Source organism: Danio aesculapii, chromosome 20, assembly GCF_903798145.1.
Source record: "Danio aesculapii chromosome 20, fDanAes4.1, whole genome shotgun sequence".
Taxonomy (NCBI): Eukaryota; Metazoa; Chordata; class Actinopteri; order Cypriniformes; family Danionidae; genus Danio; species Danio aesculapii.
In genome coordinates, this window is record NC_079454.1 from 47,407,826 (window position 1) to 47,420,149 (window position 12,324).

Below are 12,324 nucleotides of genomic sequence, written 5' to 3' on the forward strand. Positions count from 1 at the left end.
TTAGTTACCTCCTCCTCCATATACCAAATGATGTTCGCTCCAACCTTAAAACAGAAATTTTAAATTTGTACATGTATGCCGGACCAAATAAAAACTAAAATCATGTGTTTACCCAGTTTAGCAACGAAGAAAAGATAACTGGAAGGCTGCAAGTGGGCATCTCCAGGGGTACCTTAAACAGATAAAGAGAAAAAAAAAATATGAAAATGTGCACTTTTAGCTGCAGGATTAGTCTTTTATGCAAGTTGTTAAGGTGCATCACATTTGCAAATTTGGTGGGCAAATTAGGTCCATTTTACATGGTCAACTGTGCACTGATGTTTATCAGTGTGCTTAATTCTCATGCTCAGAAACTTGCAAAAGAGTCAAACTCCTGATAACATTTTCTACTGAAATAGCTGGAACCTGTCAGTAAATTTTCATAATGCAATAATTAATATAAATAGGTTAATGTCTGTAATATCGCAATTTACTTGGTCAAATGTTCCAGGAGTGAAGTTCTGAACTGTGCTTAGACTCTATCAGTCATCTGTACTCACCTGTGGCCTCATGCCTGATACAGAGTCTAATACCAAATTCACACTCAAATAAGCCACAGAAACGCCTTTGAAAGAGGCATTTGTGTTATTACACACTACCAGTGCTGTTCAAAAAAGTATAAATGCATTTACAGAAGAATTACAAATGTATAATTTGATTTTAAGACATATCGTGATGTAAAGACACTTTTACAGTATATGATACTGCTGAAGTGTGTGTATCTGTGCATTTGTACATCATGTACATATTACAAAATACAGAGCTGTTGTTTTCTCATCTTTATCAACAAGATTATCAAGGAGGATTAAAACTCGCTCTATCCAGCGCAACCTACAGTGAACAAACAAACAAAAAAATAAATAAACAACAAATTAACATGAGCTGACAGTCAACATTTATCAGTTGAGTGGTTACAGCATCACTAAAATCTCACCTGAATTGAAAACTGGGCAAGGACATGTATGTTTAAGGGCTTTGTATTATAAGCATATATTACTACTATTATTATACAAAGCTAGCAGATGTTACAATTCTTATATATATATATATATATATATATATATATATATATATATATATATATATATATATATATATATATATATATATATATATATATATATATATATATATATATATATATATATATATATATATATATATATATAATTTTTAGGCTTATATTTAATTGTTGTATGACATATATAACCGATTAAACATTTATATTAGCATCTAACATTATCAGGCTTGTGGTTTCATCAATGTAGGTTAGTATAAGATGTAGGGAAACTGCAATTTTCAGCGCCTTCAATAAAGTACACACAAATACTAATAATAACAACATTTACCTTTCAATAGTTAATAATCAAGTACCTTAAAATGGATAATGAATCTTCTTCTGGTAAAAGATGGTGTAGCAAGCTTCTGCTCTGCTCTTGTTCAGGAGGATAACGTCCTCACGTTGCGATCCATTCAGCGCCCTCTAGCGGCGAATAATAACCAATAATAATATAATGGTCGGATTCCGTACTTCTTGGGAAAACCAGCAACTTCCTGAACAAAATGTAGCACATAAATGTGTCTATATTAGCATTTAGTTGTTACAATATGGTTTCCTAGCGAAAGGACAGTGTTTTTTAAGACAACATAACATACCTTCAACAAGACTGGACGCGACTCCGGTTTGATGTCTCTGCTGGGTCCTAAAGACAAAAATGACGGCGGAATATCTCAAATACGTGTGTCTTTCCTCCAAAACAACTGTAGAGATGAACGAGGAGGTAGAGAAAGCGTTTTTATCCGCATGTAGATCGGCTATGAAGCGCGCACGCTTGTATCATCAATAATTAAGAGTCCAGGTGAAACAGATATAAAAAACATGACACGAAGAGGCAATTTGCTGCATTTCTGCTCTAATTTACTGCATTAGAGCTTGCATAAACTTTATACCGCAAGAGCAACATCACGTACGCATATTGATTCAGCGGTTCTGTGTCAGTTCAATCAGTTGACTGTTGAAATTCAAAAATTGTAACCCAACTGGTTGAGTTATTAAATAAATAACCCAATAAAGGTTTAAAATAACCCAACAAAGCACCAAATATTTTTAACTCAACCATTGGGTTAAGTAAATAACCCAACGTTTTTTAGAGTGTATCTATGGAATTCCACACAAGCACAAATGTTTACGTTTTAATAAATGTGTTTAACATTGAAGTTTGATTGGCTATAAATTCAATTAATGTCAAGTAAACTGAATATTTTGGCTAGGGAAAGCAAACATTCACATACAGAAGACATCACTAAAAGTCATTCAGTGTCAAATATTATATTAAATTATATTAAAGTACTCAAGGATCACAGTGCAGCCCCAAAATACAACACTTCAAATTTTTAATGTACAATCACCGGCCACTTTATTAGGTACACCTGTCCAGCTGCTCGTTAACACAAATTTCTAATCAGCCAATCACATGGCAGCAACTCAATGCATTTAGGCATGTACACATGGTCAAGACGATCTGCTGCAGTTCAAACTGAACATCAGAATGGAGAAGAAAGGTGATTTATGTGACTTTGAACGTGGCATGGTTGTTGGTGCCATACGGGCTGGTCTGAGTATTTCAGAAACTGCTGATCTACTGGGATTTTCACGCACAACCATCTCTAGGGTTTACAGAGAATGGTCTGAAAAAGAGAAAATATCCAGTGAGCGGCAGTTCTGTGGGCGCAAATGCCTTGTTGATGCGAATCATCTCACACTGGTTTCTTGATCATGACAATGAGCTCACTGTACACAAATGGCCTCCACAGTCACCAGATCTCAATCCAATAGAGCACCTTTGGGATGTGGTGAAATGGGAGATTCGCATCATGGATGTGCAGCTGACAAATCTTCACCAACTGCCTGATGCTATCATGTCAATATTGAGCAAAATCTCAGGAATATTTCCAGTACCTTGTTAAATCTCTGCCACAAAAGATTAAGGCAGTTCTGAAGGTAAAAAGGGTCAAACCCGGTACTAGTAAGGTGTACCTAATAAAGTAGCCGATGAGTGTATAAACCCAGAGAAAATGTAATCTCTTACTATATATATTATTGTTTTGATGCTTTACAATAATATATTTGTATATATATATAGACATTAGATCAGTCTTTATCTTTGGTACAACTATTCACAAAATAACTTAAGATCACAGTCCAAAAAAATAGTCCACCCAAATTAATGTTGGAAAATATTCATAAAAAATGTAATAATGATGAAAAATCAAGAGACACATAAGACATATAAAATCTTTATTATTTTGCAACACCTCTGTGGAGTTCAAATGTATTATCTTACTAATGTCTTACTAACGGTGTTAGGTGACCAAACATATTTTTAATGCCTATAGCTGTTTAATAAAAATGTAAATGCACCAAGATATATTGTCTATATTCACTCAGAAAAGGAAAACGTTTTTAAAAAGGGGGTGTACTGCAGACAGTGATAGTCACAGAATTTGAAAGCCTGAATCTGCCCCGTTTGGAGTTTTTCCCAGTGTAAGCAACTTTTCTACGAGTCTCATTAATTACAGCGGCGTCTCTCAGTGAAGAGAGTCTAATGTGCTGATGGTTCCTGATGGGCTGTGAAATGATGCAGGTGAAGCTGTCTGACACGCGCTTAATTCATCTGCATCGATTAGCTTGATTATCCATAGACAGAAAATCACAGCCGCATCTCAATGATCTCTCATGCTCAGAAAAAACCTCTCTCTGAAGGAAGAACCTAAGATCAGCATCTATAGTAAATCAGACACATCTGATCAGCGTCTACCTTTGGAACTTGTGTGAGCCTTCTTTGTTGCAAATGCATATGATCATTTTCATTCCTACACCTTAAATGGAAGAAGTTTCGAAGTCTTCCTAGAGCTGGCCCTCCGACCAAACTGAGCTATTGGGGAGAAGAGCCTTGGTGAGAGAAGTAAAGAAGAACCCAAAGATCACTGTGGCTGAGCTCCAGAGATGCAGTCAGGAGATGGGAGAATGTTGTAGAAAGTCAACCATCACTGCAGCCCTCCACCAGTCGGGGCTTTATGGCAGAGTGGCCCAATGGAAGCCTCTCCTTAGTGCAAGACACATGAAAGCACACATGGAGTCATGCTAAAATGGTGAGAAATGAAACTCCCTATTAAATCCTATTCGCTACTCTCCACTCCTACTGACATTATTGTAGCTGCGGTTATCATTTAGCTCTTTGTGTTCAGACACAAATGAAAAAAAAAAAAACAGCTCCACATTCATCTGCTTCTGTGCGTCATCTTCATTGAATGAAAGTGAAACTAAGATCGCCTCGGCTGTTTTGCACTTGAGCGCCTCCGGGTGGTGTTTACTGTAAGTTCAGCAGCTCCAGGCACGTGAACAAAAGTTTCACGTTGACACTTGTAAACACAATAACCTACCCTGCGACATGAGATTCACTGGCCGTTTGTTATTAAAGGAAGGATCAGCACCAAAGAGTATTACTGTATGGGGCTTTGTCAGACTTTAACAGGGTCAATCACACTTCATATGGTCCAGTTTCTTCTTCCTCCGGATCACAACCTGTAAGTGTGATTAAAATGGTTGTCACTTTGTTTTCTCTAGCTTGCAAAATATGTATTTAATTGTGTGTCTTGCAATCGCTCCACGCGACTTGTACTGTATCGCTGAGGTTAAATCTTTATGGGGCTATTCCCATATCACGTTTAAAACCTGTTAAAAACGCAACCCAGGCTCATTCTGAAAACGTAGTCCCGAGGACGTTTCTGGAGACCACGAAATACGTCCCGGGAGGTACGTATTTTTGCAGTTTTTGGTTTTCGCGAATCCGCGAGAGGCCGCTGTGTGCGCCTTTTGGCTTCTTGGACGTCTCCCACGAGTGCCGTTCGCGCCCGCGCTGTTCTCGCATGAATCCCCCAGAGGCCGCTGTCGAACCAACGTCTGTCTGTCCCACTGGCTGAATGATTGACTGGGCGGCCGGCCGACCCACCCTCCTCCTTCCCTGAACCCAATTGATTTTACCGATCGACCCGCCTTCTTTGATACACCAAGGAGCGGTTTGGGAAAAACTGAATCGCTGAACAAATTATATGGGAGTCGTTGGGATAATTAGTTAATAATAAATAAATAATAAAATAATAATAAATAATAATAATAAATAATAAAACCATATTATAAGACAAGGAAAGTGTCTTTTGACCTTGCATGCATATCAGCCTGTTGTTAGAGACCCCCAAAACCAAAATATGACCTTTTATAATGCATAATACGGGCTCTTTAAAATCCCATGACCCATGGGAAACCTGAGCATGACACCATAAAACACCACAGCACCCACATGACAACCCAGGAACCAAACCAGAACGCTGGTGCAAAGCCTTTACAGACATTATTTATTTTATGGTGTAAGAATATCTACTAATCCCTCAGTGATGGAAGTCAAATACATGCCTGTGCGTTTGTTTATGTTTGTCATGCAGTTCATTTGATAAGAAAACAATCAGACGGCCATAATCCACAAATAAATCATGTAATTAGATCATTTCTGTGCCTGAACACAAACTGATGTGATGTTTTGTGAAGGTAAGCAGTGTTTGCTCTCCAAACAGATTTACATGCTGGAAAAAAAATCTTCAAACCAAAGATGAAAACACACTCACGATGTTTTTGAACATCTTCAGGTCACATTTCAGCCTTTATTTTTAAGAAAGACATAGAATCAACAGATCGGGGGAAGAGAAACGTACATTAACTTTCATGAGAGCGTCATACAAGCAACACGAACAAGAACAAAATGGTGAAAATCTCAAAGAAGTGAGACTCTTGTGGACGTAGGAAATGCTGGGAAACATTAGCAGAGTGATTTAATGTTCATTATTAAACAGACAAACACTGAAGAGATTGATAAGTCCTCACATATACAGAGAGACTTTTTTTCTTTATTATGGTAAACATTATTGTCTGACCATCACAATGCCTGACGGACAACATTCAGAGCTGGATATTATAGTAAAATATATGTGAAAATACTTCAGAGAGAGAGTCCAGCATGAGAGAGTAAATAACAGGGGTGTAAAATAGATCATGTTTGATGCGTATGGAGTAGACATCACGCTTGGGGACTTTCAGATTAAACTTAATCACCTGCACCTGAAAAAACCTGCATGCAATTTTACACATTCATGTACGAGTCTACCACGGAAAGTGGCTTTATAATCTTATTATTTGTAATGTATGGAGTTTTATTTAATATTTTATTTATTATAAAGCATGCTGGGATGTTTTTAATATTTTTTATTGTATTGTTTTAGTTTATAAATTATGTCGCGATGCTCCTGTCCTAATTTAATTCCCCCTTGGCAGGATTAATACAGTTTTAAAACTTAAAGAGGAAGAATACAAATGCCCCTTATGACAGGATGTAAAATAAACAGTCTCTGGTGTCCCTAAAGTGTGTATGTGAAGTTTCAGCTTAAAATAACACACAGATAATGTTTAATAAGTCTTTGAAGCTGCCCCTTTTAGCCTTTGATCCAAATCCTGCCATCCTGTCACTTTAAATTTAAATGAGATTGTGCTCTTTTGAAGAGAGGGCGGGGCTATACATGCGTATGTGTCAGCATAGTGGCAGATTCAAATCACTAATGTCGGGGCTGATGCTCACTCAGGGTGTTTATGCAAATGAGGGAGAGATGGTCACTAATAGGCGGGGCCTTTTCCCTCTGATGACACGTATAAAGGGAGAATGCCAACCGAAGTGTTTCTGCAGACAGTTTTTATCAAGTGTGATTATTAAAAATAGAATTAATGAATGTTTATCACTAGAAGCTGGTTATATTCACAAACTGCTGCACACAACTGTGTTTAAACCCCGTATAAAAGTGATTTTTGCGTAACAGGTCCCCTTTAAATTGAAATAAAATTACTTAAAAGTGTTTTATTTTTATACTGTTTACTTGTTAAACACCATAATATGCTCCGAGCTGTGAGTCTTGTACATTTCACCCCTAGAATGTTATGACAGAATCTTTATTTTTCATTTTTTTGGATGAACTTTGTAGTTTAAGATGAATCAATCAAAAATGATTCTGTTAAAACATTCAATAATTGCTGCAAAAGATACTTTCACATGTCTGGGAATGGCTGAAAACAGATATTGCTATGGCTTTCCTGGCATTGACTGAGTAGGAACTTTACAGTTTAATGAGTAAAAGTGCTTAAAAACAGCAAAAAACAAAAGTAGCCATTTTTGTTCATATATTTTAATGAGCACATGGAGACAATCATCCTTCATTAGTGTAGAATTTGTTATGCTAATCAGGTCACTCCTTAAATCCAAAGTGCCAAGTCTCTCAATCGTCTGTACGTGATTTCTTTTAAACCCCAGAATATTTCTCAAACACTGTGGATTTGTTATGTTTTCATTATTGTGTCAGCAGTTATTCCAACACAATCTCACGGTAATTCGTAAGTTTTTGATTTATTGGCTAATTCATATGAATTCGTATGGTCTAATCGATTCAGTACGATTTGCTCATCAACCAATGACAGTTCGGTTTAGGGGTGGGGTTGGTGCCACGCCTCCTTTATAATAAAACCTTTTCGTACAACTGAATTAGCCACTAAACTGACAAAACGTAACATACTTAGGTTTTCTTGTGAGATCAGGCTGGTTGTTCAGTAGTGTCAATAGCAATTGTTATTTATTTGGCAAGACTGACAGGTTCTACTGAGATAAAGCTCGGAAAACATCTTCAATATAATTAAATGCTATTTATCTTCAATAAGTTACAGAAATGCAAACAATGAACATCTTTGTTTTCAAGTTTGAGAAGTATATTCTTCATTAATTGAGTGGTATTTTATTATCCGCAACTCTCTGATTCACTACTGTTCAGAAGATACGCAGTTGAAGACAATTATTAGTTGTGAAATTAAACATTACAAATATTAAATATTACTTGTTTATGTTTTTACTTTCAAATATCTCCCATGAAGCGATGTTTAGCAGAAAATACGTTTGCTGTTTATTCAAATTACTTATTTAAAATGAGCCGAAACATTATTCTTGAGGTGTTTTTTAGTAACAACTTAACGCTCGTTCACACCGGGGCGCTTTTTGCAAAACATTCAACGCCTTGTGACTAAACAAAGGACACTACTGTGATCGTGCACACCAACACGCAAAACGCCAGGCGTAAAAGTCGTCATTTTTTTAAAAAACGCCTCATGCTTGTTTTTATTCCACTAGTTTTCTCCACCAATCAGACTGGCGCTTTTGTTCACGTGCCTGGAGCTGCTGAACTTAAAGTAAACACCACGCGGAGGCGCTCAAGTGCAAAACAGCCGAGGCGATCTTAGTTTCACTTTCATTCAATGAAGATGACGCACAGAAGCAGATGAATGTGGAGCTGTTTTTTTTTTTTTTCATTTGTGTCCGAACACAAAGAGCTAAATGATAACCGCAGCTACAATAATGTCAGTAGGAGTGGAGAGTAGCGAATAGGATTTAATAGGGAGTTTCATTTCTCTCTTCTTTTCTGACTTACATGACGTTCACTAAGCGCCATCTAATGTCAGCGGGTCATTTTGTGCGTTCACTCTGCTCAACGCTGATGAAAATCACCTGGGATTGAATGCAGAAAAACATCTTCAAAAACGTTGACGATAAACACGAGTGAAAAGCGCCCCGGTGTGTACAAGCCTTTCATTGTTTTAAGTTCAACCCATTTGTAACAACTAATTCATTCATTCATTTTCTTTTCGGCTTAGTTCCTTTATTAATCCTGGGTCGCCACAGTGTAATGAACCATCGTTACAACTAATAAGATAACAATTCCTTCATGTTGTCCCAACAAATCGATTGAGTGGAACCCATTTATTACCCAAAGGATTCATTACAGTGAAGGAAATGTTTCACAGTATTTCCTATTATATTTATTGTTAATTAAACTGCTGTGGTCAGTATTATTAGCCCCTTTGAAAATTACTAAATTATTCATTTTCTTTTCGGCTCAGTTCCTTTAATAATCTGGGGTCACCACAGCGGAATGAACTGCCAACTTATCCAGCACGTTTTACGCAGCGGATGCCCTTCCAGCCGCAACCCATCTCTGGGGAACATCCATACACACTCACTCACACACATACACTACGGACAATTTAGCTTTCCCAATTCACCTGTACCGCATGTCTTTGGACTGCAGGGGAAACCGGAGCACCCGGAGGAAACCCACGCGAACACAGGGAGAACATGCAAACTCCACACAGAAACACCAACTGACCCAGCCGAGGCTCGAACCAGTGACCTTTTTGCTGTGAGGCGACAGCACTACCTACTGCGCCACTGCATCGCCCCATACTAAATTATTAAGTAATTTAATAATAATAATAATATAATTTTGTCTTCAACTCTATGTTTCGTCTCTTCAGCTCTCCAAAGCTGCATTTACTTGATAAGAAAAAGCAATGAAACCAGTAATACTGTAAAAGATCATCACCGACTGCTATTACTGTTTTCTTCCTGAACATATTTGAAAAGTAATGAATGTCCAGCATCATTACTCCAGTCTTCACCATCACATGATCAGAAATCAGTCTAATGTGCATTCGTTTGAAAGATGTTGCACATTTTGTAACATTACAAATGTCTTCAGCATCGCTTTTGATCAGTTTCATTCATTTCTGTTTTATAAAACGAAATGAAACCCTTTGAACAGTAGTGCACATGAAAATTCTGTTTTCTGGATTTACAATGAATGTATACTGTAGATGTGTTTGAGTAAAACATTGTTTTTGTTTTGTCCTGAAGCATCTGTGACTGATAAATGGTCAACATGACAAAAATAAATGAGGTTTATTTATTTTAAGACAACACAAAACCAACGTTGAAGCAGATTACCAACACTAACTAAGCAGTTACCAATACTAAGATTAAAAAATAATAATAATAATTACACGAGACCTTTAAGAAATCAATATTTGGCTTAATAACCACTGATTTTCAATCATTTTAGAGATAAAATTCTCTGAATGACAATATTTCTGTTTGAAATATCTGTAAGAAATGTTATCAGACCTTTATAGACAAACAAACATGAACTGTTTACTCAAACCCAAAACCTACCAAACTGAGTAAATCCAGAAAACATTCAAGTGGTCTCTTCATGTGCAGTATATTTGATACCTTTGACATTATTATTGATCATCCTCAACAACAGTTGAAGTCAGAATTATTAGCCCCCTGTATATTTTTTTTCTCCACACATTTCTAAACATAATAGTTTGTTTTGTAGACAATTGAGAAAAAAATAGCTTAATGGGGCTAATAATATTGACCTTAAAATGGTTAAAAAAAATTAAAAACTGCTTTTATTCTAGCCGAAATAAAACAAATAAGACTTTCTCCAGAAGAAAAAATATTGTAGGAAATACTGTCAAAAATTCCTTGCTCTGTTAAACATCATTTGGGAAATATTTGAAATAGAAAACAAACAAAAATTCACAGGAGGTGAATCATTTTGACCTCAACTACATATGCAACTGTATCCATATGGAATATATCCCGTGTTATTAAGTAATTTCCCCTGTATCTGTGACCAATCCTCCCTCAGCCAACGGTGTGCGAGAGGTGGCGTGTCATCTCAGTCTGACAGGTCCACTGGGCTTTCGGATCAGATGTTGGCCTCCAGCAGCTCCAGGAAGAGTTTGTGCATTGGGACGCGTCCGTCCTGTTTGATGCTGCAGAAATGACGAACGGCTTTAGCGGAGGTTTGGCGGAGGAGAGGAAGAGTCATGATGAGTTTTCCTGCCCGTCGAGGGTCCTCACTGTGATGCACACACTCGTAATCCAGCAAAGCCTCGTGCAGGGCGTCCTGAAGACCCTGAACTGCTTCCACGTCCTCAATGTGCATCGAGTCTGAGAGAGGAAGTAAACCGGGATTTCAGATATTTACTAGTGCTGGGCAAAGAGTAATCGCATCCAAAATTAGTCCTTTAGCAGACGCTTTGGTTGAAATCAAAATGAGAATCAGAATGAGCTTTATTTTATATTAAAATGAGTTTTATTTTTATTCAGGAGCATTTAAAAAATAAAAAAAAAGTTTTGTATAGCTTTATGTGTGTGTGTGTGTGTGTTTGTGTGTGTGTGTGTGTGTATTACAATCCCTAATAAATAAATAATATATAATACACATAGACCTTATGACAAGCTTTAATTTACATCTATATACAATTTATATCTTTAATTTTCATATATAAATACATATCAACTCATGAACGCAGAATGACATTTAAGTGAAGTTTCACAAACTAATTTCGAGAGGAGCACGTGATATGATTGACTGCAGAGCTGGACACCCATCTACAATCATTAGTTAGCCAATCAGATTAATCCCAACGCACTATAAGTAGCCTAGCTAGAACTACTCCCTACTTTGTTTTCCGAAGAAACCCCCCTTCCACCCCTTCTCCTCCTTTACCACGGGGAGCTCTCTAGAACCACCTGATCTCGTACTCCCCTCACATGCTCTATGGACCAGGCGGGAGCCCTTGGCTCAACTATGTCCGAGCTCAGGGTTCTCTCCCGGGACAGCATGTCAAACCTGCTAACAGCGTCAAGCAATATCTAAGTGTGAACTCTTGAAATAATGTGTTGATTAGGGGTGTAACATATCACAGTTGATCCGTGATTCGTATGCATCACAACACACGGATCGGAACACACGTGACCCGTGGATTCATACTATTTTTTTACTTGTAGATTACTCCTGAATTTGTAAAGATCGCAGAGAGATCACTTCTCGCATCATTTAAAAAAGCATTCAGGCTTTCCTGTAAAATATAATGATGACGGAAGAAGTTGTGGTGGGTTATTGGGCATGTGGTGGGTTTCTTAGGTTATTAAAGGTGTTTTCTGTCACTACTTGTTTACCTGCATTAATGTATTCAGTGTAAGCTGCAGGATTAATCATTAAAAGATCGGGATCTCAACAACCACGCAACAAATTATAAATGATGGTGATTTGCATATGTTTATTAATCCTTCTAATCGCTGCATTCAAATCTGTGTTAGAAAAATGCAAAAATCAAGAAAGAGATGGAGTCTTTAGTCTTCTGAGTTAGTTAAACAGTCAAATAACACAGAAGTACAGGGGTAACAGTTTATAGTTTAGATAAAACCACTGGTGTTTATGGTAAAGATTACAATCACCATCATATGCATTTAACAACGCTCAAAAATGAAAGTTGTAGGCAGCAATTAC

The 12,324-nt window shown here is 37.2% G+C and overlaps 1 protein-coding gene across 1 annotated transcript in view; it reads right to left on the reverse strand.

The window, feature by feature from the left end:
- Nucleotides 1–8,057: 8,057 nt before the first annotated feature.
- Nucleotides 8,058–12,324, reverse strand: part of esrrgb (estrogen-related receptor gamma b) — a 28,428-nt gene continuing 24,161 nt past the window's right edge. The window contains exon 7 of the mRNA XM_056445550.1: nt 8,058–10,979. Coding sequence (XP_056301525.1) covers nt 10,735–10,979 — 245 coding nt within the window. The 3' untranslated portion in view covers nt 8,058–10,734. The remainder of the gene's footprint in view (nt 10,980–12,324) is intronic.